This window comes from Hyperolius riggenbachi, chromosome 12 (assembly GCF_040937935.1).
Source record: "Hyperolius riggenbachi isolate aHypRig1 chromosome 12, aHypRig1.pri, whole genome shotgun sequence".
Taxonomy (NCBI): domain Eukaryota; kingdom Metazoa; phylum Chordata; class Amphibia; order Anura; family Hyperoliidae; genus Hyperolius; species Hyperolius riggenbachi.
The window spans coordinates 210,697,954-210,723,852 of NC_090657.1; the positions used below are offsets into that span (position 1 = coordinate 210,697,954).

The 25,899-nt window shown below is 46.1% G+C and overlaps 1 protein-coding gene across 1 annotated transcript; it reads right to left on the minus strand.

Moving 5' to 3' along the window:
* Positions 1-834: 834 nt before the first annotated feature.
* On the minus strand, positions 835-24,251 carry LOC137542297 (indolethylamine N-methyltransferase-like). Its single transcript, XM_068264104.1, has 4 exons — positions 24,156-24,251; positions 20,133-20,376; positions 12,180-12,387; positions 835-3,301 (listed from the first exon to the last, which is right to left on the minus strand). The coding sequence occupies exons 2-4, from the start codon at positions 20,269-20,271 to the stop codon at positions 2,878-2,880; spliced, it is 771 nt and encodes a 256-aa protein (XP_068120205.1). The 5' UTR covers positions 20,272-20,376; positions 24,156-24,251; the 3' UTR covers positions 835-2,877.
* Positions 24,252-25,899: the final 1,648 nt, after the last annotated feature.

Consider the following 25,899-nt stretch of genomic DNA (forward strand, 5'->3'; position numbering starts at 1 on the left):
TTTTAGCTATTTATGCAAAAACACATTACATGCATTACACGAACATAATTTCTCGTCATGTTTGGAAAGTTATATTCCGATGCAAAAGTTGGATTTTCGAATTCCGTAAAAAAAAAATTCCGTAAAATCTGTGCACTCATCCCGAGACTTCACACTATGGTGACAGTGCCACACTGTAACATGTTCTATACTTATCTAGGAGTTCCTTAAGCCCCCTTGAGGCTGCTCAGTCCCTCTCTCGCTCAGTCCCTCACTCTCTCCCCAGATGGCTCCTGTCCCCCGCAGTATGGCCTGGTAGCTTGGCCAAGTTACGCTTCATCACGCATTTGCGGCCCGGCCACAGTCCTATAACTTGCTTCCATCATCAGGAGTGTTCTGTGCCTGCGCAGTAGTACTCTGCAAGTGCAGAATGCTCCCAGCCACGGGAGTCCTACAGGGGAGGCCGCACAGCTGTGCATGTGCGACATAGCACGACTTGGGCAGGCTTTTGGCCCGTATTCCAGGGAGCAGAAGCCACAGAAGAGACAGCAAGGAACTGAGTGGCCTCAAGGGGGCTTAAAGGATTTTTGAGGTGAAAATAAAAAAAAGTTCTGTAACTGCTTCAATTTTGACTCCACGGAGGACGCCATCCACGCCCTCCGTTTACTTCCGCCAGGTCCCCACTGTTTAATTGCCCCCTGGGCCGGCTCCCAACCCCACAACCTGGGTCGGGCTCTCATGCCTTAAGCAAAATGGCCGCTGAAGCTTGCCGCGGCTGCGCAGTCCTCATAGACGCGAGTGTGGCTGTGCAGCTCTAGGGCTCCTCCTGCCGCATCCTCGCTACAGGCTGTCTCCTGTGCGTGGATCGGGGGGGAGACCTTAGAGCTGCGCATCCGCACTCGCGTCTATGCGGACTGCGCAGCCGCGGCAAGCTCCGGCATGGGGGGGGGCAATTAAACAGCGGCGACCCAGCGGATGTAAACAGAGGGCGCGGATGGCATCCTCTATGGCAGAGGCGTCTCACCCACCAGGCATAAATTCTTGCCTAGAGCGGCAGGAGGAGCCAGGAGCGCTGCTGAGTAATGAGAGAAGAAATGCCTCTCAGCCCACTCAGGTATCAGTTTATACAGCAGCAGCTAACAGCAGCGCCTGACTGGACTCATAACTGGATTCACTGACTGATTAATTCAGTTCCTTCAGCTTAATGATTCAAAGGACCACAGTAATGAGTCAGTGAGAGAAGGCTCCGAGTACAGCATCAGCTTCTGAGTCCTGACTCTTCACTCTGATTCACTGATTCATTCAGTTTCTCTCTCTCTGCTACTGGTAACTGCGTGGATGTAGAGACTGAGCATAGCAGGATTAGCAGCCAGGCATGGACTGCCCCCCAGGCTTTTATTCAGTGATTTAGGGATGTTCTGGTGTATTCAGGTTTGTTGTTGTACAGCAATGTGAAACACTAGGCTAGCTGATAAAAGTGCAATTAGAGGACAGGCAAGCTGGTAAATATACACAGCATGATGCAGAGCTTGCCTGGAGGGTCCCTGGGAAAACATTTGTCTTGTCTCTCCCCATTGTTATAATGACTGCATGTGCAGATAAGTTGTTAAACAGGTTGAAAAGTTTTGACAGTCCCTAGACTCCAGGAGGGCTGCTTTCTGACTTGTGTGGGAGACTGGCAGGGACAGCAGTCCTATTACCGGCAACTAGTCTCTGTGTAATTTGGGACTGCAATACAGATTAGCTCTCTGCTCCATCTCCTGATATTCTCCTTTAGATTGTAAGCTCGCAAGGGCAGGGCTCTCTCCCCCTTTTGTGTCTTGGAAATCATTATACATTTTATTCATCATGTTATTTTTATCACATTCATTACCACTTCTGTATTTTGTATTCTGTATGCTGTATAATTTTTTTGTATTTTGTCACTAATTATGTATCTTGTATATTAGTGTACACCATTGTCTGTATTATGTACCCCATGTTTGTTTCTCACTTTGTACAGCGCCACGGAATATGTTGGCGCTTTATAAATCAATAATAAATAATAATTCTCAGTCTCACTCCACTCCTCCTCTCTCTGGGCTAGTGCACGACAAAATCGCAATAGCAATCGCTAGCAATTTGCAAATGCGACTTGATAATTTGGGCTGAGGCTGCCATGATAATGGGCCTCAAGTCTATGTTTCCCCACAGGCCAAAAGGTCCCAGTCCTCCCCTGGTAGCAGCATAGTGTGTGTATAGTGTATATCTACTGTGTGTGTGTGTGTGTGTGTGTGTGTGTGTGTGTGTGTGTGTGTGTGTGTGTGTGTGTGTGTGTGTGTGTGTGTTTGTGTGTGTGTGTGTGTGTGTGTGTGTGTCTATAGTGTGAGTGTGTACTGTGTATAGTGTGTGTGTGTACTGTGTGCATGTGTATAGTTTGTGTGTGTGTGTGTGCATGCCGCAATAAGTATATTTTATGGTGAAACGCTCTGCTGCATTACAACTATTTTCTGGTGAACCCATGCCGCAATAAGTGTATTTTCTGGTGAAACGGTGCTGTATTATGATTTTCGGGGGTCTTGGGGGGTGGGGTTCACCACAGGGGTTGTGTTAACCACGGGGGTGGGGGGTATGGGGCTGGGGAGCAATCACGGGGGGGGGGGGAAGCGCCTCAGGATTTCTCGCCTGGAGTGACAAAATCGCTAGAGACGCCCCTGCTCTATGGAGTCAAATTTGAAGCAGGTACTGAACTTTTTTTTTTTTATTATTTTCACCTCGTAAGTCCTTTAGGGAAGTCTCAGGTAAGTATAGAACCTTGCCTGAGTTGTGTTTCATCTCAGGTACACTTTAACTGTACATGAAGCAACTTCAAAATATGTCTTTATATAAGCCCTGTTATAATAAAGTGACCTTGCCGGTCTAGGCATTTCTCCGAGCAACCATCACAAAGACCCCAGCGTATTTTGTCACATCCTCACGAAACTCTTTTTCTGAAGTTTCAAAACTTTCTACGACATACCCAATGCCACTCAGAGACTCCCTAATAAACTTTTCTGTCAGAAAGAGACCAGAGAACTTCACCTCCCCCACCATGTAGTAATGGCTCTCCAATGCCCCAGTGAGCACCAGATGCCCTCCTGGCTTTAACAAACTTGTGACGTTATTTAGAGCAGTGACGTAAGCCTGCTGGTCTTTGCAGGCACTTTCCAGGGCCAGGCAGCTGAGGATGCAGTCAGCCTGTGGTAGCACCACCGGGTCCAGAGGATTGCTCAGCAGAACATCGCACTTCAAAATTCGCTTGATGGCTTTTCTCAGGTTATCTTCTTTTTCTTTCCAAGATATTCTGAAAAACAAAGCAGATAGCATTTTCCCCCCATTTTTTCATCTGTGCTAGTGTTTTTAATGTATTGTTGCACTACTGACATGAGTGCAAATTATTGTGAGTTGGTGTTTCCCTTTAGGTCTTCATTTGACACACCTTTTAAAACACACATCCACTTATTGTAATTATGACTAGGGCTCTTTCACATCAGGGCTGATTTGGGGTGTTTTAATGCAACAGCCATTGTGTGCGTTTTCCAAGGTAAAATGAAAGGCCATAGATTTTAATTTTACCTTTCACTTCTAACGCTCCATTTTTGTGCGTTGCATTTTGACGATCCCTGGAGATTTTAATCGTCCAACTCTTGCGTTATGTGCTACAATGTAACACACAAGGGCCCATATGCAATTAATTTTTTCACCTGAGTTATCTCCAAGTTGAAATTTTCACACCTTGTCATAAAATCCCTTTTAAGCCACCAGCAAACAAAAAAACACTCAAAATAATTTTGATAGGACTTTTTCTTTACTTTTTGGTACTTTTTAGATTACAAAATGCTGAAAAGTTATTTTAAAAAGAAGTTGAAAAATTATCTCCTAGGAGAAAACTCAGGTGCAAAAGTTAATTGCATATGGGCCAAGGGCCCATATGCAATTCACTTTTTCACCCGAGTTTTCTCCTAGGTGATATTTTAAAATGTGTCAATAAAATGCATTTTAACCCCCCCAGCAAGCGGGGAAAAAAACATGCAAATTAAATTTGATACTACTTTTTACCTACTTTTTGATACTTTTTCCATTGCAAAGTGCTAAAACTCAGGTGAAAAAATTAATTGCATATGGCCCAAGCTCTGAGAAGAGCATGCATTTTTAAAATGTTTCAATGCACACAGTTACAGTTGAAAACCACTGGCAGGCCGTGCAGGCCCTGTTCCCGTGGGGGGGAGGGGGTGGGGCCTGCTCGGGGCCATTTTGTGGGGGCTGGAGGGGAAGCAGCATGAGGGGAAAGCCTTGGCCACAGTCGGCGGGGAGAGGGGAAGTCTCCCCCCTCTCCCTCACCTCGGGGCTCTCCCCTCTGCGCTCCCCTCCAGCTAGTTACAGTGTGGGCAGCGGCGGGCAGATACATACCTTCCGTGCGTTCCACTGCATACTCCTCGCTCTAGTGTCTGTTGTCACTTCCGGAAGTGACGTCACTTCCGGAAGTGACGTCAGCCGCTAGAGCGAGGAGTATGCGGTGGAACGCACGGAAGAAGGTATGTATCTGCCCGCTGCTGCCCACACTGTAACTAGCTGGAGGGGAGAGCCCCGAGGTGAGGGAGAAGGGGGGAACTTCCCCTCTCCCCGCCGACTGTAGCCAAGGCTTTCCCCTCATGCTGCCACCCCTCCAGCCCCCACAAAATGGCCCCGAGCGGGCCCCAGGGAGGGAGGGGCCCGCTCTGAAATTCTGCAGGGGGGCCCGGTGGGGCCTAGTTACGCCCCTGTTGAAAATCAAAAAATGATAACATCACCTGCTTTTTCCTTATGTGCTGTAACGGATTGAAAAAACATTAAAAACGTATACTCATTGCGGTAAAACACAATGGCCAAAATACGCATGAAAAACGCATGAAAACTCATACAGAAACAGGAAGTAGTCTGAAGCACTTAGAGATTGGTGACCTACGCGGTCGATGGAGGTATGTGTCCAGCCTGCCGCCGCTGCCAGTGGTAGATGCAGGAGGGGAGCACTGAGAGGAGAGCCCGAGGTTAGGGAGGGGAGGGGAGACTGTCCCCCCTCCCTGCCAATATGCAATGCTCTCCCCTCATGCTGCAACCCCTGCTGCCCCCCCCCCCCCCCCCCAAACGACCCTGAGCGCCCTGTTTCAAATTTAAATTTCTAGCATCTCAATGTCCCCTTCAATCATTTTTCATCCCATCTGTGGGCAGCACGGTGGCGTAGTGGTTAGCACTCTTGCCTTGCAGTGCTGGGTCCCCAGTTGGAATCCCGGCCAGTTCAACATCTGCAAGGAGTTTGTATGTTGTCTCCATGTCTGCGTGGGTTTCCTCCAGGCACTCCGGTCTCCTCTCACATCCCAAAAATATACAGATAAGTTAATTGGCTTCCCCACTAAATTGGCCTTAGACTATGATACATACACTACACAATACATACATAGACATATTACTATGGTAGGGACTAGATTGTGAGCCCCTCTGAGGGACAGTTAGTAACAAGACAATATAATCTGTACAGCGCTGCGGAAGATATCGGCGCTATATAAATACTTAAATAAATAAATAAATCCTGAATTCTAGCTTTCTAACTTGTTCTACACTGGTGCAAAGGCCTTGTGACTGGTATGACATATTACATTGGTGATGAATAAACATGTGAGCTGCCAGAACTAAGGATTTCTGATGAAGAGAAAGGACTAACACTGAGCAACTATAATAGGGTGTGCAATAATGAAAGACATGGAATGGGTGTCCTGTAAAGGAAAAACTGGGCAGCATGGTAGCGTAGTGGTTAGCGCTCTTGCCTTGCAGTGCTGGGTCCCTGGTTCAAATCCCAGCCAGGTCAACATCTGCAAGGAGTTTGTATGTACTCCCTGTGTCTGTGTGGGTTTCCTCCGGGCACTCTGGTTTCCTCCCAGATCTCAAAAACCTACAGATAAGTTAATTGGCTTCCCTTTAAAATTGGCCCTAGACTATGATGCATACACTACACGATACATAGATATAAGACTATGGTAGGGGTTAGATTGTGAGCCCCTCTGAGGGATAGTTAGTGACAAGACAATATACTCTGTACAGCGCTGCCTAATATGTTGGTAGAGATGGCCCAAACTTGTTTGCGGCGAACCGCGAACACATCGTGAGTTTGACCCGCCCCCTATACCACATCGTTGGGATAAACTTTGACCCTCTACATCAGAGTCAGGTGACACATGGCAGCCAATCAGGCTGCATTCCCTCCTGGACCCTCACCCCCTATAAAAATGCTGCTGCATTGGCCATTTGCTCACTCTGTCTGCTGCCTACTTAGTGAGAGAAGGGAGAGGTTTAGTGAGAGATAGGGAAAGCGTTAGTTAGTTCTTGTTAGCTTGCTCCTTGCTGATATTTGTTGCTGAAAAGCACCACAAATAAGCTCTTTTGAGAGCTAATGTTCTTGTGATGTGTTTTCTGTGTGTGTGTGTGTGTGTGTGTGTGTGTGTGTGTGTGTGTGTGTGTGTGTGTGTGTGTGTGTGTGTGTGTGTGTGTGTGTGTGTGTGTGTGTGTGTCACTGACACTGCACTGCATATACAGCCCTGTCTGTCGCTGGCCCTTGCTATACTGTGCCAGGCCCAGCACAGTCAGTGCATACCTTTCACTACATCTGTGTGACTGCACATCGTATTATACCAGTCACTGCATACCTTTCACTGCATCTGTGTGGCTGAACACCGTATTATACCAGTCACTGCATACCTTTCACTGCATCTGTGTGACTGCACGTTGTATTATACCAGTCACTGCATACCTTTCACTGCATCTGTGTGACTGCACACTGTTTTATATACCAGTCACTGCATACCTTTCACTGCATCTGTCCCTGCACATTGTATTATACCTGTCACTGCATACCTTTCACTGCATCTGTGTGACTGCACACTGTATTATACCAGCCACTGCATATCTTTCACTGCATCTGTGTGACTGCACACTGTATTATACCAGTCACTGCTTACCTTTCACTGCATCTGTGTGATTGCACATTTTATTATACCAGTCACTGCATACCTTTCAATGCATCTGTGTGACTGCACACCTTTTTAATATACCAGTCAGTGCATACCTTTCACTGCATCTGTGTGACTGCACACTGTATTATACCAGTCACTGCATACCTTTCACTGCATCTGTGTGACTGCACACTGTATTATACCAGTCACTGCATACCTTTCACTGCATCTGTGTGACTGTACACTGTTTTATATACCAGTCAGTGCATAACGTTCACTGCATCTGTGACTGCACATTGTATTATACCAGTCACTGCATACCTTTCACTACATCTGTGTGACTGGACATTGTATTATACCAGTCACTGCATACCTTTCACTGCATCTGTGTGACTGCACACTGTTTTATATACCAGTCACTACATACCTTTCACTGCATCTGTGTGACTACACATTGTATTATACCAGTCACTGCACACCTTTCACTGCATCTGTGTGACTGCACACTGTTTTATATACCAGTCAGTGCATACCTTTCACTGCATCTGTGTGACTGCACACTGTATTATACCAGTCACTGCACACCTTTCACTGCATCGGTGTGACTTCACACTGTGTTATACCAGTCACTTCATACCTTTCACTGCATCTGTGTGACTGCATACTGTTTTATATACCAGTCAGTGCATACCTTTCACTGCATCTGTGACTGCACATTGTATTATACCTGGCAGTCAGTGCATACCTTTCACTTGAATGAATGGCAGACTTGCCCTCCATAACAGATTCTCGTTAAAGGATTTCAAGTGTATTTGCCTCATCATTATACAGCAGGGCCTTGATAGAGTCCTCCTGTATTGTTATTTTTCGTCACTACCTCCCTGAGTCGGGACGTGCTTGCTGTTCCTGCTGCCTTCCTTGGATGTGTGGTGGTAGCCGTTTCTCAGGCACCCACTCCGGACCGGAATCAAACCCTGATTCCCAGCCCATTACTCATGGTAAAGGCAGACTTGCCCTCCATAACAGATTCTCGTTAAAGGATTTCAAGTGTATTCATCTCATCATTATACAGCAGAGCCCCAAAAGAGTCCTCCTGTATTGTAATTTTTCGTCTCTACCTCCCTGAGTCGGGACTTGCGTGCCGTGCCTGCTGCCTTCCTTGGATGTGTGGTGGTAGCCGTTTCTCAGGCTCCAACTCTGGACCAAAATCGAGCCCTGATTCCCGGCCCATTACCCGTGGTAACAGCAGACATGCCCTCTGTGGTGATATATTGGGGTGCTGATGATGTTAGGAATACAGGAACATATTTCTTTCATTTTTCTGTCTACTAAGTCTGCTAAAAAGCTAGTCTGGCTCTTGAAGGTGTCACCTGGATAATGTCTGTATGTGGATTAAAATTTGCATTCTGGGCAGAGATCAAGGAAACTGCCATTGTCTTCATTGAATAGACCAGTCACCTTCAATAGGCAAAGGAACCTGGACAGTAATTAGGAGCTGTCTACCTAGCCACTAGCCAGGAAACACTTACTTAGACATTTACCCGACCAGGTTGAAGCCCACACAGGCGTTCGGCTACCTCTTAGTCTGAATAGTGGGCTGGAAATGGAATTGCTTTGAAATCTGTAAGTGTAAACAGGATACTTGTTGGTCTCAGGATACAATCTTACCTGTGAAATCTGCAACCTTCAAAAAGCTAAAACAGTAACCCTTTGAAGTTTGCATATCACAGGAAGATTATGACAAGCGTTCGGTGACGTCACAAACGGGGAAATTGCATTAGTTCCTGGGGGCTGGACATTAAATGCCCCAGGGGACACTTCAGACTATTTAAGGTGGTCCAGAACAGTCACAGCTATCTTCTCCTGGAGGTAGCGCTTTAGCTAGGGATGATCGCGACTCCTGGTCCAAAACGGCGTCCTCCCGTCAAACAACGTTCTAACATAAGCTGGTAACGTTCTTTTTTCCCCCGTTTAGTTTTACGCAAATATCCGTGTGTCTATTTTTGTAACTTTTATCTTTGAAAACTCTTAATTTTGTAACCTTTTATTTAGTTTTTTTGGTAATCTTTTGTATATATTCTGTTCTGCATTGTTCCACTTTTTTCCTGGAATATTAAATTATTATTTAATAAGCTTGACTTTTGCTTTACTAAACTAACACTCATAGCCTAGAGGAGACTGCAGTGTAGCTGTGTATAAGTCCATGCCTAATTGTATGCTTGAGCAACACTACCATATGAAATTGTAATTGCATTGTGTGTATGGGGCACTTCTGCGCTCGACAGCCGAGTGGGAAGTCTAACAGTATCGTTCGGAACGACTGTTAGTGGTTTTGCTTAGCTACAGTGTAAGATTGCAACTGTGTGTGCGTGGCGTTCTTGTATTCGGCCTAAGCGCAGAGCTGACCCAAATACGAAAACGCAGATTGCGTATTGAACACTCGACAGCTGAGTTGACGTGTCTATCAAACCGCTAGTGGTGGCAGTAAGAAGCTTTTGAGGGGTCCCAGCCTTGTTTGTAGCTCAAATAAGGCTGCTCCCCGCTTGATCTGGTCAAACCCGCAGTCGGGAACCGTATACGTAGGTGTGCCGCGGGCCGGTTCCTGACACCCTCCATAACAGATTCTCGTTCAAGGAACTGCACAGACATTAGAAAAAGTAATTTAAAAAAATAGATGTAAGCTTTAACAATGGTAGGGAAAGAACCATCGAAAGTCTGAGCAGTGATGAACCCCTGGACTACTGGGTGCGCAGGCTTGACCTGTGGCCAGAGCTGTCATAATTTGCCATCCAACTTCTGGCTTGCCCTGCCTCAAGCATCCTAGAAAGGTTCTTCAGAACAGCTGGAGGCATTGTCAGTGAGAAGAGAAGTTGCCTAGATCAAAAAAGTGTTCAGTACCTCACCTTTATCAAAATGAATGAGGCATGGATCCCGGAGGGCTACTGCCTGCCCGAAGACTAAGTCAGTCCCCACACAGCATCTCTGCCTGCAGGCCGCTTGACTGCCTTCTCCACCACCACCAACAGGGTTTCAGGACTCCAGGTTGATTCCTGAATTCTTAAGGCCGCTGCTAGCAGTGGCCGCTAACAAAAAGAATAATAATTTTTCTGGTGCATGTACATGCCTGCCTAATTTTTCTGGCTGCACTGCGGCTGCAACAAAAAAACAAAAGGCATGTACAAGTTTCAATTCCCCTTCATGATCGTTACCTTGCCATGGTGAAGGGGCTTGCGTATCACAATGAAGCAATGACCTATATGAGTGTGTTGGGGGGCACACCCAAGATAATAAGTTTGTTGCTTCACTGTGGACAGGCCAAATTCGATCAGCTGGACAGTCACTGTTGTTCTGTCATTGAGCTACCTCAGCCCGATCATATGGGCTTGAAAACCGCCATCGCCTGCACTCTCGCCATCGTGTGCACCTGTCCAGCATGGCCATCACTACACAAACAGCTGTTTGTGGTGCGTTACCCAGTGAGTTTGGTCTGTCAGTGTGAAGCAGTACACTACTTACACTACCTGCTGATCCATGTCTACACACGCAAGATGTTTTCAAGCACTTTATGCCTCCAATTTAGGAATGCAATGTGATTTCTGCCATTTAGGGATTATAACCCTGCTCTGCATCAAATCTGTAATTTTCCCCAGGACTTTTGGCGTGTATCCCACTCTGCCATGCCCCCCTCCAGGCGTTAGACCCCTTGAAACATCTTTTCCATCACTTTGGTGGCCAGAAACAGTGTTTGTAGCTTTTCAAGTTCACCTGCCCATTGAAGTCTATTGCAGTTTGCCTAGTTCGCAAACTTTTGCAGAAGTTCACCCAAAATCTGAGGTTAGAGCCATCTCTATATGTTGGCGCTATATAAGTACTAAATAATAATAATACTAATAAAAACTGGGAATGGGGACTATTACAATAATAGTGTTTAGTGACCAATTCTACTATAAAATAAAATCCCTTTCCCTCAATTAATGCAGGAGTTCCCTGAGACCAGAATATTATTTGAAAGGTTCCTCCAGGGTAAAAAAAGGTTAATGTGGACCTGAACTCTTGCACAGGACAGAAGGAAAACATAGAGAAATACACCCTGTAGGTATTTAGAGAGTTTAGCCTGTCTAATTCCCCTTCCTCTGCGACTAATCACAACTGTAATTTGATATCTCTCCTGTGTCACCTGACTGCCACGGCAGATAAGCTCATTTGAAAGCACAAGATGTTAACCCTATATCTGCTTCCATGAAGGCAGGAAGTAGAAACACTGCAGATTATTGCAGGATTTGTATCAGTTGTAACAAAGAAATGTTTTTTTTGTTTGTTTGTTTGTTTTTCTGTAACGGTTTTTATGCGGTTGCGTATCTTTTAGAGCAGAGAGGAAGTTCTGAGTTCGGGTCCGCTTTTAAGCTGCTGTAGATACTACTAAATGTGCCTCGTCTGCATCTCTGGACACCAAAATTCATTTTTCAGTGGTTCAATATACTTTTTTAAGATTTTTTAAAAATTTTAAATTAACATTACGTTCCCTTTCATGGCATCCTTTAAAAAAAAAAAATATTTTCCCTTTCATACATTTTTGCATGCAAATCAATCACCTATTCAGTTATATTGTATCCAGGCCAGCAGTGCAGCATGCACCAGTTGTTTGCTTGCATTGCTTCTGCACAGGACTGGGCCGAGGCAGAGGCGAGAGAGGCTCCAGCCTCAGGGCGCAGTGTAGGAGGGGGCGCACAACTCACTCAGCTATCATTCCCCTATTGTGTTTGAAGCAGAGAAAAATAAGTAAAGGGGATCCACGGCAGTGACTGCAAGCCAGATAACTAGAGATTAAGGTGTTGGGGGCCCTGTGGTGCCTCTTAGTCTAATAGCAATCAGTGTGTGATGGCTGGGGTGGGAGGGATGGAGGGGCGCACTTTGATGTCTCAGCCTTGGGTGCCAGGGGACCTTGTCCCGGCTCTGCTTCTGCAGACCCGTGATTATGTTATTGACTAATAAGTTCATAACTGACTGGCCAGGGAAGAGATGAATATCCACAAGGCAAACCTAGGAAGTTGCCTAGGTCCTGGAGAGAGTGTAGGGGCCTGATGCTGCTAGCCCCACCAAATCTTACTTAAAAAGCCAGGGCAAAAACTGCTATCTTGCCTAGGTCCTCGTTTCATCTTAACCCATTCCTGGGCCAGGTTCATGTGGCTGATCACCTACCTGTTTCCTTCCAGCTGGCAGACATATTTCACCACCGGGCTCCAGTCATGAGCTCCAGGCTGATTGGTCAGCCATGTTTTAAACTCCTCTCGGTTTTTGTCAGTAAAGTCAGACACAATCACATTCTTGAAGGCCTCACAGGCTGACAGGAGCTGATAGATGGTCGGTCCAGTGCCAATATCGATCATAGTGTCACCTTTTACTTTACCTGCACAATAAAATGTAACAATTTAATCTAGGAACTTTTGAAAAAGTTTTTGGTGCACAGTTGACAGTGATGATGATCCCCTTAAAGCAGGATTGTCACCATAAAAATCGAATTTCAACAGTAACTGGTCTGAGTGTATTAAAGAGACACTGAAGCGAAAAAAAATTATGATATAATGATTTGAATGTGTAGTACAGCTAAGAAAAAAAACATTAGCAGCAGAGACACAAGTCTAATATTTTTTCCAGTAAAGGAAGAGCTAAGAAACTCCAGTTGTTATCTATGCAAATTAGCCTTTGAGCTCCACGACTTTCAAAATTGCAGATAACTCTGACAGAGCTTGAGATAATAAGCTTTAAAAGACAATGTATCTTTTTTCCCCTCTGCAGGGAACATTTTTCAGAGCAGGCTAGTGAACTTTTGAACCCATTTAGAATGCTGAGTAGTGTCTAAACTGCACATATTAGAGGATGATGCAATCTTACAAAAAACACTATATAACTGAAAATAAAAATATTAGAATATTTTCTTTGCAACTAAAATTCTTGTAATTATCCATACTACACAACCAATTCATTATATCATAATTTTTTTTCACTTCAGTGTCTCTTTAAGTGATAAAGATGCTAATCCGGCATTCAAAACTGTTTCTGCTGCTATGGTTTGGAGTTATCACATACCTTAGGAGCACTGGCCTTTTAATTGCCATTGCCATTGGCTGGCAAAACACTTGCATGCTGGGAGGTCTTTTTATCTATAATCTATTCCTCCTCTTCCCTTTATTTCCCCCTCCTTCTAATGACATAAGACAGTGCACTTCCTAGTATAGACCTTAGTGGGAGTGTCTGAAGACTCTGGGAGGAGGGCAGGTAAGGAATACACAATTAGCAAGAGGAGAAAAAAGAGTGAGGAAGGAAATGATGTCAGGATTAGCTTCATTCAAAGGTAGCCAAGATGGAAACTGTCTAGAATAGGATTCTCTGATTTTCCTTTATAAAATTCACAGGAATCAATGTGGACAGTGCAATACATCTGTTATGTAAGTATAACTAGTATTTATCTACTTATATATGTGTTTTTTATTTCTAGGTTAGCATGGGTGTCAATTGTTCTTTAAAGCAAACCTGACGTGGAAATAAACTTATGATATGATGAATTTTATGTGTAGTACAGCTAAGGAATGGAACATTAGTAGCAAAGAAAAACGTCTCATGTTGTTTTCCAGTACAGGAAGAGTTAAAAAAAACTTCAGTTGTTATCTATGCAAAAGAGCTTCTCTGAGCTATTCCGGGTCGATAGACGGGTCGAATACAGTCCTGGTTTCTGAAGCACTTAGACAACTAAGAAACCGTGAGACACAGGTTGAGATAAGGTTTTACTGCAGGAAAGTTCAAAGGGCCATTAGCTCTGCTCTGTTTTATAGCTTAAAAGAGAGACTGCAAATATGACAGAATGATGCAATGCTATAAATAATACTATATAACTGAAAATAAAAATATGAAACTCTTTTCTTTACTACTAATGTTCTATTTCTTACCTGTACTACACATACCATTCATTATATCATACATTTTTTTTCACTTCAGGTTTACTTTAAGCACCACCTCCAGTGGCATAGTTAAGGAGCTGTGGGCCCCGATGCAAGTATTACATTGGGCCCCCTAAGTACTCTATACATAACAATTGATACGGCACACCAAAACCTGCCAATGTCAACTACAGTGTCACAGGTGCAAGAAGGGGATGGGAAGCAGTTTGTTAATGATTACCACTATTCAACGTATCTATAGAAGTGATTATTACCAGTAGAGATGTTGCGAACGGTTCGCCTGCGAACGGTTCCAGGCGAACTTTGGGGGTTCGCGTTCGCCTGCACCAGGCAAACTTTTGCGGAAGTTCGATTCGCCTCATAATGCTCTATTGAGCAAAACTTTGACCCTCCACATCACTGTCAGCAGACACATTATTGCCAAACACACTGCTGGAGGCCCGCCCCCCCCCCCCCCCCCTTTCCAAGCAAGGTCCTTATACCATTTGACTCAGTTGTCTGCCTACACTAATTAGTTATGGGACAGCTGCGACCAGGGTTGCTCAGCAGGACCCCAAATGCGAAGTGTCCCCGAAAAATGCGGGTGTTTTTTAGGTTTGCCGCATGCGAACCCGAACCTGAATGCTGCGATTCCGAGCCGAACCCGAATACGAAGCCTGCCGAATGTGCGCGCTGGAATTCGGCCGGATGGAGCTGTGGGTTCGGTTTCGGCTTCGGGATTTGGGGATGACGTGATTGGGCCAATCAGAAGTCCTCCTGCCGAGGACCTGGCAACCCTAGCAACCAATCAGAGGAGGGGAGCCTGGCCCTCCCCTCCTCTATATAAGGCGGCGGCCATGTTGCGGAGCCACGCACTTGTGTGACTGCTGCTGGTACTGAGAGATTCTCCAGTGCTGTGCTGTGTCTGAGCAAGTGCTTTTCACTGCTAAACCTAGCGTTTTGCTTCCTAAACACATTTATTGTTGTCTTATATAGTTAGCTAGTATTTTTATTGTTTTTAGTCAGCTAGTGTATAGTGTATACTGTGCTAGGCTAGTGTTAGTCTGTGAGCAGGCTAGGCCTGCTAGCCTAGGTAGCCTTAGCCTACTACTAGCTTAGGTAGGTTAGGGATTCTAGTTAGTTGTGTACTAGTAGTACTAGTTTAGTTAATTATTACTGCTGTAGTCTGTTACTTTATTAGTTTCAGTACTGTGTTAGTTAGTTACTGACTGTGACAGGTCACCACCAGCATCCGTTGTGAGTGACCTGTGACTGCCTGTCACCTCACCTGCCCGAGCCTATTGATTGATTGCGTCTGACCTTGTGTGACCCTTTGTAATTGTCACCGATTGTCTGCCGCACGACTTACTTGTAGCCTATTACGCTAGGTGTTTCTTAGTTACCTGCGTGCGTGCATACTTCTAGTGTCTACTACTATACTACTAGTCTACTAGTCTAGTACCCGGCGTTCACTAATTTTTTTTTCAATTTTTAATTGTCACCAACTGTCTGCCGCACGACTTACTTGTAGCGTAGTACGCTAGGTGTTTCTTAGTTACCTGCGTGCGTGCATACTAGTGTCTACTACTGTACTACTAGTCACCACCAAGTCACCACCAACACAGACTTTATTAAAGTTTACACCCTTTCCCGCCCTCTTCTACTTATTTTTTTTTTACTGTATTTGTATAGTGCACAATGACTGGCAGAGGTAGAGGTAGAGGGCGAGGCACCACCAGGAGAGGAAGCGCCATTGCAGGAGCCACTGCCAGCAGCAGCAGGTCTGGGACAGCCACTGACCACAGGGAGGAGGGAGCAGAGGCGCAACAGCAGCGTGTTGCGCCCATCTTTGAGACGGGTTGTCGCCCACGGCCCATTGGAGTCAGGTGCAGGCTGTGGTGGAAATGATGGCGGGGCAGGAAGCCACCTTTTCCAGCCAGGCCTCCAGCACCAGCGAGACTAGTGCCACCAGCACTCCTGTCCGCAGCAGGCCTCCACCAGCGCTTGAGGCCATGGTCACGGTGACCCCATCGACCAGCCTGCCCTCAATGAGCACGCTCTTCTCCCCTGAGACTGTGACCATGTACAGGGATGTTTTGGAGAAGTATGAGTTGGAGATGATGGGGACATCCAAGGAGGAGGAGGAGGAGTTTGAGGTGCAGAAGTTTGTTGTTGGCGCTGAGGAGGAGGGGCGTGATGCAGGGGATGTTGGGGTAGAGGAGTTGGTTGAGTCGGGCTCACAGGATTTGTTTGGGGTTGATGATGATGACTTGATAGATCCTTCCTATGTGCCACCAGTACCAACAGCACAGTTGGTTGAAGGCAGCTCATCATCGAAGGAGGAGGCGCCTCTGGCGCAGAGGCGGGGCAGCAGCAAGGCGGCCAGCACAGGGCGTGGAAGGCAGGAGCCACAGCCTACTGCTTCAGTCGCTACCACCACTCGCAGCAAACCTCTACAACCAAAAAGGCACAATCCTCCAAGGGCACCCAAAAACCCCAGCCCTCAAGCGCAAAGAGCAGGTTGAAGTCCCCAGTCTTTATTTATGTATTTATTAATTTATTGTATTTCTACCAGACTCCTGCTGCTGCTGCAGGCCTGCTGCATTGATTTACCTATGAATTTATTTATGTATTTATTAATTTATTGTATTTCTACCGGACTCCTGCTGCTGCTGCAGGCCTGCTGCATTGATTTACCTATGAATTTATTTATGTATTTATTAATTTATTGTATTTCTACCGGACTCCTGCTGCTGCTGCAGGCCTGCTGCATTGATTTACCTATGAATTTATTTATGTATTTATTTATTGTATTTCTACCGGACTCCTCCTCCTCCTGCTGGCCTGCTACATTGATTTACCTAAGAATTTATTTATGTATTTATTTATTGTATTTCTACCGGACTCCTCCTCCTCCTGCTGGCCTGCTGCATTGATTTACCTATGAATTTATTTATGTATTTATTTATTGTATTTCTATCGGACTCCTCCTCCTCCTGCTGGCCTGCTGCATTGATTTACCTATGAATTTATTTATGTATTTATTTATTGTATTTCTACCAGACTTCTCCTCCTCCTGCTGGCCTGCTGCATTGATTTACCTATGAATTTATTTATGTATTTATTGTATTTCTAAAGCGGCAACATATTACACTGTGCTCATTTTCATCCTGCTGCTGTCAGTGGTCCCACCGCCCACACAATGCATTGCCTGCTGTCAGTGCCACATGTCACTCCACCTCCTCCTGCTGCTGCTGTTGTATTTATCCTACTGCTGTCAGTGGTCCCACCACCAGGGTCCACACTATGCATTGCCTGCTGCCAGTGCCACACGTCACTCCACCTCCTCCTGCTGCTGTTGTATTTATCCTGCTGCTGTCATTGGTCCCACCGCCAGGGTCCACACTATGCATTGCCTGCTGTCAGTGCCACACGTCACTCCACCTCCTACTGCTGCTGTTGTATTTATCCTGCTGCTGTCAGTGGTCCCACCGCCAGAGTCCACACTATGCATTGCCTGCTGTTAGTGCCACACGTCACTCCTCCTCCTACTGCTGCTGTTGTATTTATCCTGCTGCTGTCAGTGGTCCCACCGCCAGAGTCCACACTATGCATTGCCTGCTGTCAGTGCCACACGTCACTCCACCTCCTCCTACTGCTGCTGTTGTATTTATCCTGCTGCTGTCAGTGGTACCACCGCCAGGGTCCACACAATGCATTGCCTGCTGCCAGTGCCACACGTCACGTTTTCAGTTTTGTTTTTTTAAGTACACCTATTTCAATGTGAATTCACTTTAAAAAAAACACACAAAAACCCCCCGAATTCACGAATACGAATTTTTAACGAATTTTTAGGCGTAACCTCGAACCGAATATGAACTCAAACCGAATTTCGTGGTCGAAGGCGAATTCGAATTCGAATGTCATGCGGACCCGAATTCGAATGTACCCGAACCGAATTTTGGTACATCTGAACATGCCTAGCTGCTACACACTCTGCTAGGGAGATTTTAATTAGCCTCTTGTGGGTCAACTCCTCCCTCCTCCCCTTCTACCCTCCCTCCTAACACACAGTGAGACCCGGGTTCAAATCCCAGCCAATGTGAGTTGGCTTTTATGCTACAAATCCTTAAAGGGAACCTAAACGGAGAAGGATATGGATTTTTCCTTTTAAAATAATACCAGTTGCCTGAATCGCCTGCTGATCCTGTGTCTCTAATACTTTTAGCCAGAGCCCCTGAAAAAGCATGCAGATCAGGTGCTCTGACTGAAGTCAGACTGGATTAGCTGCATGCTTGTTTCAGGGTGTGGTTCAGCCACTATTGCAGTCACAAAGATCAGCTGGACTGCCAGGCAACTGGTATTGTTTACAGGAAACATCCATATCACTCTCAGTTAAGGTTCCCTTTAAGCAACCTAATGTTTCTATTGCATTGAGCATAAATGGTAAATTTTAGGCCAGCTTCACTTAGTACTGTTGTGGTACCGTGGTTAGGGTGACTTGCCCACCACACAGTGAGATCTGGGTTCAATTCCCAGCCATGGTATGATGTAAACTGGTTTTTGAAATAGTATAATTCCCTGGCAGATGAGACCCTCCTCCCTCCGGTAGGAGGGAGGAGGGAATAGGTAGAAGGAGAGGAGGGGAGGGGGAGGAGGAGAGGACCCACCAGAGGCTAATCTCCCTAGCAGAGTGTGTAGCAGCTGTCCCATAACTAATTAGTGTAGGCAGACAACTGAGTCAAATGGTATAACGACCTTGCTTGGAGGAGGGTACCTCCAGCAGTGATGTGTATTTCATTGAATCATGTCTCCCTTCAGGTATTAGAACCCTCGAAACATGTTTTCTATCATTTTTCCAGCTGTCAGAATTTTTTCTATTTTTCAAAGTTCACCTCCCCATTGAAGTCTATTGCGGTTCGCAAACTTTTTTGCGAACCGAACCTTTCGCGGAGGTTCACGAACAGGGTTCGCGAACCGAAAATCGGAGGGTCGTGACATCTCTAATTACCAGCACAGGACCAATAGAGAGCTAATACTGCAGTTGAGGGAGGGCCCCTCTGGCCCAAGGGCCCAGATGCGGTCGCAACCTCTGCACCCCCTATTACTAAGTCACTGACCACCTCTGCCGCTCTAATAACCTCATCTATAATGTGAGGAGATGGTTGGTACAGTGTTAAAAGCACTCTGAGTTCTTCACTGCTTTAATCAAGGCTATTCACCATTGACACCCTTTTCACATTGTGTCCAGTGCCTTTTGTTATAACACAGTGGACAACTTGTGTGCAACAGATATGTAGAACATGCCCAGGTGCGTAGCAATAGGGGGTGCAGAGGTAGCGACCACATCGGGGCCCTTGGGCCAGGGGGGCTGCAAGGGGCCCTCTCTCAACTACAGTATTAGCTCTCTATTGGTCCTGTGCTCATAATAATCACTTCTATAGATGCTTTGAATAGTGGTAATCATTAACAAACTGCTCCCCATCCCCTTGTTGCACCTCTGACACTGTAGTTGCCATTGGCAGGTTTTGGTGCGCCGTATCAATTGTTATGTATAGAGTGCTTGGGGGACCCCATTGTTAAACTTGCATCAGGGCCCACAGCTCCCTAGCTGCGCCGTTGAACATGCTCACGCCTTCCTACAGGGTTATACACTTATTGATTTTCTCCATCCCTATCTAACCTATCGAATGTGCTAGATTTCAATGCTGCAAGCTTCTAGATCAATCATCTGACTGATTTTCGGACAAAATTGGTTAATTTAATTAATCAGCCAAGACGGTGGGATGGGTAGTGAGATTGAGGTGGCTTAGGGCTAGGGTACCAATGCCTATCCCTAAGACCACCCCCTGTGGTGCCTAACCCTAAGACCTCTCTGGAGGTGCTTAACCTTATCCCCCCAGTTAATGCCTAACCCTAAGACATGGGTGGTGCTTGACCTATGACCTTATCCCCCCAAAATGCCTAACACTAAGGAAACCCCTTCCACCCACTCCTAACACCAAAGACCCCCATGCCCACAATTTGAAGCCCCAGAACCTGCTATTTTATTGGGCACCCTTTTCAAAAGGACGCGTCTGGCATCCTTTTCATCTGCTCCATCCTGTGTAGTCCCTCTGATCCAGGACCTCTGGTGGTTGCAACCTCTACACCTCTCCTATTGCTATACCATTGTCCCATTCATGTGCGCAATGATACACTCCACTTCAGTAATTACCGAAAATCTTAGCCAGCCTTTCAAGTACAAATGGAAGGTGTTTAGGTAGAGTATCACCGTCAACAGGATAGTAGATTGCCAGGTACGCCTTGGGGTCAAAATGTTTGTGGTAGTCATCTGGGCCGGTGAACTCACTCATGGCGTTCTCGGGGTAGATGCTTCCTAAGATCACTAGCGGTAGCTTCCTGAGAGGTTCACTTACAGCAGAGCTGCTTTCCTGGGAAGAGGATTGTTAGTTAGCAACCTGCAATTGAAAGTACAGAGCCTTAATTTGAAATGCATACAGTTCTGTGTTTTTTAACAATAACATTGTCTTTTACATAATAAATTAATTATCAATTAGTTGGCTGGCCTTTCAAAACTTTCTTCCTGTGTCAATGACAGCTGCAGCTTGGTTAGACTGAATTGTTGTCTGTGAACTGTCCACAAACTCCTCCCCATACCAAAATCCACCATTGGAGGTTGACAGGGAGGAGCCTGGAGGGGGCACCAGCCAGTCTTTCTTTGTTAATGGTTATATCAAACAGCACTGCGACACAAGACTATAACTACTAATGTAAGTGCATAATGATGTTTGTAATGAGATAAACAATTCTTGGACAAATGTCCAATGCACAAAAGTCCAGTACACCTGTCATTATCTCTATCAGGAATATAGTCTCTGCTGGTATGTGCTCTGTATATGGGGTGTAGCGATGACCCTTCTGTGACCTCCTTTGTATATTACAGCGCTCCACTTCTCTTGCTCAACAGTAGTGATGTCGCAAACCTCCGATTTTCGGTTTGCGAACACCGTTCGCAAACTTCCGCGGAAGGTTCGGTTCGCGGTAAAGTTCGCGAACCGCAATAGACTTCAATGGGGAGGCGAACTTTGAAAAATAGAAAAAATTATGCTGGCCACAAAAGTGATGGAAAACATGTTTCAAGGGGTCTAACACCAGGAGAGGGGCATGGCGGAGTGGGATACATGCCCAAAGTCCCGGGGAAAAATCTGGATGTGACGCAAAGCAGCGTTTTAAGAGCAGAAATCACATTGAATGCTAAATTGCAGGCCTAAAGTGCTTTAAAACATCTTGCATGTGTATACATCAATCAGGGAGTGTAATTAGAGTACTGATTCACACTGACGCACCAAACTCACTGTGTAACGCACCGCAAACAGCTGTTTGCATAGTGACGGCCGTGCTGGACTGGTGCGCACCATGGCAAGAGTGTAGGCCGTGGCGGTTTTCAAGCCCATATGGTCGCCGGGCTGTGGTAGCTCAATGATAGAACAACAGTGACTGTCCAGCTGATCAAATTTGGTCTGACCACAATGAAGCAATGACCTAATTACCTTTTGTGTGCCTCCCTAACCCGAGACACTCAAATAGCCGGCGGTCATTGCTTCATTGTGATACGCAAGCCCCTTCACCACGGCAAGGTAATGATCACGAAGGGGGATGGGCACATGTACATGCCTTTTGTTTTTTTGTTGCAGCCGCCCGCAGTGCAGCCCGAAAAATTAGGCAGGCATGTACACGCACCAGAAAAATTAGTATACCGGCCGCTGCTAGCAGTGGCCTTAAAAATTCAGGAATCCGCCTAGAGTCCTGGACCCTGTTGGTGGTGGCAGAGAAGGCAAGCAGCCTGCAGGCAGAGATGCTGTGCGTGGGGACTGACTTAGTCTTCGGTCGTGCAGTAGTCCTCTGGGATCCATGCCTCATTAATTTTGATAAAGGTCAGGTACTGAACACTGTCGTGACTTAGGCGACTTCTCTTCTCAGTGACAATGCCCCCAGCTGCGCTGAAGGTCCTTTCTGACACGACGCTTGAAGCAGTGCAAGACAGAAGTTGGATGGCAAATTGTGACAGCTCTGGCCACAGGTCAAGCCTGCGTACCCAGTAGTCCAAGGGTTCATCGCTGCTCACAGTGTCTACATCCACACTTAAAGATTGGTGGTGTCCAACAATGCAGCCAACCTGCTGGCTGCCATCACCAGGGGACAATTGACCCACGTCCCCTGCTTGCCCCACATCCTGAACCTGGTGGTGCAGAAGTTCCTGCGCACCTACCAGGGGATGGACATGGCTCGGAAAATTGTGCGCAGTTTCCACCACTCAGCTGCTGCCGCAGCTAACCTGGCCAACATGCAGCAGCGCGAGGGCCTGCCACAACACCGCCTTGTCATTAATGTGCCAACTCGCTGGAATTCCACCCTGGAGATGATTCCTGCAGGGAATCAACCTGGTCAGCGAGGAACATGGATCCCTCTGCCAGTGGGTGCCCATTGTTTGTCTGCTGGACAGGGCCCTGGGTGATCTGCTGGATGTGGGAGAGGAGGCCCTGATCCAGCTGGAACAGCAGCCACCTGCACAGTCCACTTCTGCGCAGGATTTTGAGTTATTGGAGGAGGAGGAGGCGGAGGTCCTGAACATTGCTGTTGAGAGGGAACAGCGGAGCGCTGCTGCAGTGGTGCGAGGGTGGAGAGAGGAGGAAGAGGCTCAGGGGCCAGAGGAGGAGGACAGCAAACTTGAGGCCACTGGCCCTGATGTCTCTGCTGGATGGACCACCCTGATCCCCATGGCAGCGCACATGCTATGGTGCCTGCACACAGACCCCAGGGTGAAGCAGATGCAAGCTCGGGAGGGTGCCTGCATCAGCATGATCCTGGACCCACGGCTGAAGGGGAAGGTTGGTCAGGTCCTGCCTGCTGGAGACCCTGAGCAGCAAACAAGGGAGTTGCAGCAGATCCTTGTTCGGCGATTGGAGGAAGCCTTTCCCCAGTCTTCCACCCCCTCTGTCCCTGTCCACCCAGCAGAGCAGCCGGTGCCTGCGGCCAGCACCTAATCTGCATTGCTCACTACCTCTAATAGCTATCTCTTTTTCAAAATTAAAATGCTGAAACGTTATTTGAAGTTATCTAATAAAAGATACCGTATTTTTCGGACTATAAGACACTCCTGACTATAAGACACACCTAGGTTTAGAGGACAAAACCAGGGGAAAAATATATATATACTTAACCTGGTGCATCCACGGTGAAGGGGCATCTTGTGGATTATACCCCCTTTGTACCTCATGCCCCTTGTACGCTTTGTGTCTCCCTGCGTTCTCCTCTGTCCCCCTTGTGTCCTCCTGTGTCCGCCTCTGTCCTCCTGGTGTCCTGCTCTATGGCCCTTTGTGTCCCCCTTGTGTCCTCCTTGCCCCTTTGTTCCCCCTGTGTCCTCCTCTGCATGGGAACAGTACAGGGAGTCCCCGACATTGTGGCGGGTTAGAGGTTCATTTTGGCAGGCATTAACAAGTTAGGAACTCCCTGCATTTGGACTATAAGACACAGTGACTTTTTCCCCACTTTTGGGGGAGAAAAAGTGAGTCTTATAGTCCAACAATGCAGTAACTCAGGAGAAAAGGTTAATTGTATATGGGCCCCAGTGTCTACACTTTCTACTCCTCTCTCCCCCTCTCCCCCTATATTTCCTTCCTTTCCACTTGATATCTCCCTCTCTAAAAAAAAATCCATTAGTGTGTCACTCTAATTATTATAAGTATTTATATAGCATGGTAATAGTCTGAAGTCCTACCATATTATTATTATATATTTATTTAGCACTGACATTTTCTGCAGCACTTTACAGAGTACATAGTCATGTCACTGACTGTCCTCAGAGGAGCTCACAGTCTAATCCTACCATAGTCCTAGTCTAATGTCCTACCATCTCATTATAAAGTATTTATATAACACTGATATCATGTTTCTTTCATGGGGGAACACTGCTTTTTTTTTTTTGGGGGGGGGAGGCAGAGGGAGTAAGGGGGCCCAGTAAGTTTGCCCAGTATGGGACCCACAAATTTCTGAAGCCTGCCCTAGATGTATTTATATTATTGATTGAAGCCTAAATTCAGATTTACTTGGAATAGAAGTTAGTAATCCAATTAGAAATATGGAATTGCAATAAAATAGCAATTTGGTATTTCTGATGAATCATCCCTACAAGTGCAGCTACAATCATCTAACTCATAAACTAAAGCCTGACCCTTACCTGGGCAGGAAACAGGATCTGTTGGGGGTTGCAGAATCTGTAATAGTGATCCAGTGACGTTAGACTTGTTGACTTCTCTTTAGATGATCAGTTAGGTTGCTGTACATCCAGAACTGGGAAAGATGTAGAGGAGGAAGACCTTATATCATAACATGCCTGAGAAGTTGTCCTCGTAAGACCTCTCAGCAATCCATGTAATGACTCATTTTGACTGCCAACTCTAGACTAACTGTATCAACAACAAGGAATGTTGGCACCAGTGCAGGAATAGTAGCGTCCATCGTAAAAAGCAAAAAAAAGGAACTGCACCCTTGTTTACTTAGTGTTTTAGATAATGAGTTTAACGAAGTGCATGCACTAGAACTTAGGTTCTCAACGTGTGGTACACGTACCCCAGGGGGTACTTCTGATGGTTCCAGGGGGTACTCGGGCTTGATATCAGTGGTGCTCAGCAGAGCTCGAATATTCGAGTAGCTCGAATATTCGAGCTCTTTTCCAGCTATTCGAGCTCGGTATTCGAGCTCCGAATAGCTGTAGCTATTCGAATGGGCTATTCGAGTACACTCGAATAGCCCATTCACTATTCGAGCTATTCGAGCAAACGGCGCTATTCGAGCTCGGTACCGAGCTCGAATAGCGTCATAGCCCAGATTGATGTCCTTAGAGCCAATCAGAGGGCTCCCAGGCCCTCTGACGGCAGCCAATCACAGAGGGGGACCCTGGCCAGCCCCTACCCTATAAATAGCGGCCGCCATGTTCCGTTTCTCCGTGCTTGCCTGAGACTTGTACAGAGAGAGAGTTGCTCCTTTGTGCTTTGGCTTAGCAAGAGCTCTATTGTGGTCATTTACCTAGCGTTTTTGCTCACATACACCTCCTATACACACCTATATTGTTGTTAGTTAGTTAGACATTGTATTTTAGTTAGTAGCTTTTGTGTTACATAGAGACAGGCCAGCTGCTGCAGGCTTACAGCTTTAGGCCTCAGGGCCTTGCCTGTGTGGGCAGCTGTCCTCCTGTCCTCTGTTTATTTCTCTCTATTCTATACCAGTATTTCTGCTGTCCTTTACTACTGATTGTATTAGTATTGTAGTTATATACTGTAACTGTACTAGGACACTCACTGTCACTGTTCATAGGCTACTAGCTGCTCCTGCGTGTGTGCACTCACTTTCTGTGTACACACTACACACACTCTATTTCCTTCTGATAACTGATTGATTATTGTAATTGATTATTGTAATTAGTTAGTTGTACTTACTGTTACTACTTACTGTACTAGGAGTCTAGGACACTCAGTCACTGTTCATAGGCTACTAGCTCCTGCGTGTGTGCACTCACTGTCTGTGTACACACTGCACACACTCTATTTCCTTCTGATAACTGATTGATTATTGTAATTAGTTAGTTGTACTTACTGTTACTACTTACTGTACTAGGAGTCTAGGACACTCAGTCACTGTTCATAGGCTACTAGCTCCTGCGTGTGTGCACTCACTGTCTGTGTACACACTACACACACTCTATTTCCTTCTGATAACTGATTGATTATTGTAATTAGTTAGTTGTTTGTACTTACTGTTACTACTTACTCTTACTGTACTAGGAGTCTAGGACACTCAGTCACTGTTCATAGGCTACTAGCTCCTGTGTGTGTGCACTCACTGTCTGTGTACACACACTACACACACTCTATTTCCTTCTGATAACTGATTGCTTATTGTAATTAGTTAGTTGTACTTACTGT

What these genes read in the sequence shown, in the direction of transcription:
- LOC137542297 (XM_068264104.1), bottom strand. Translation starts at nt 20,271, where the DNA reads ATGAGTGAGTTCACCGGCCCAGATGACTACCACAAACATTTTGACCCC. An exon ending in AAGGCTGGCTAAGATTTTCG is followed by an intron (nt 12,388 to 20,132) that starts GTAATTACTGAA and finishes TTTATTGTGCAG; the next exon opens with GTAAAGTAAAAGGTGACACT. An exon ending in TGCCAGCTGGAAGGAAACAG is followed by an intron (nt 3,302 to 12,179) that starts GTAGGTGATCAG and finishes TTTGTTTTTCAG; the next exon opens with AATATCTTGGAAAGAAAAAG.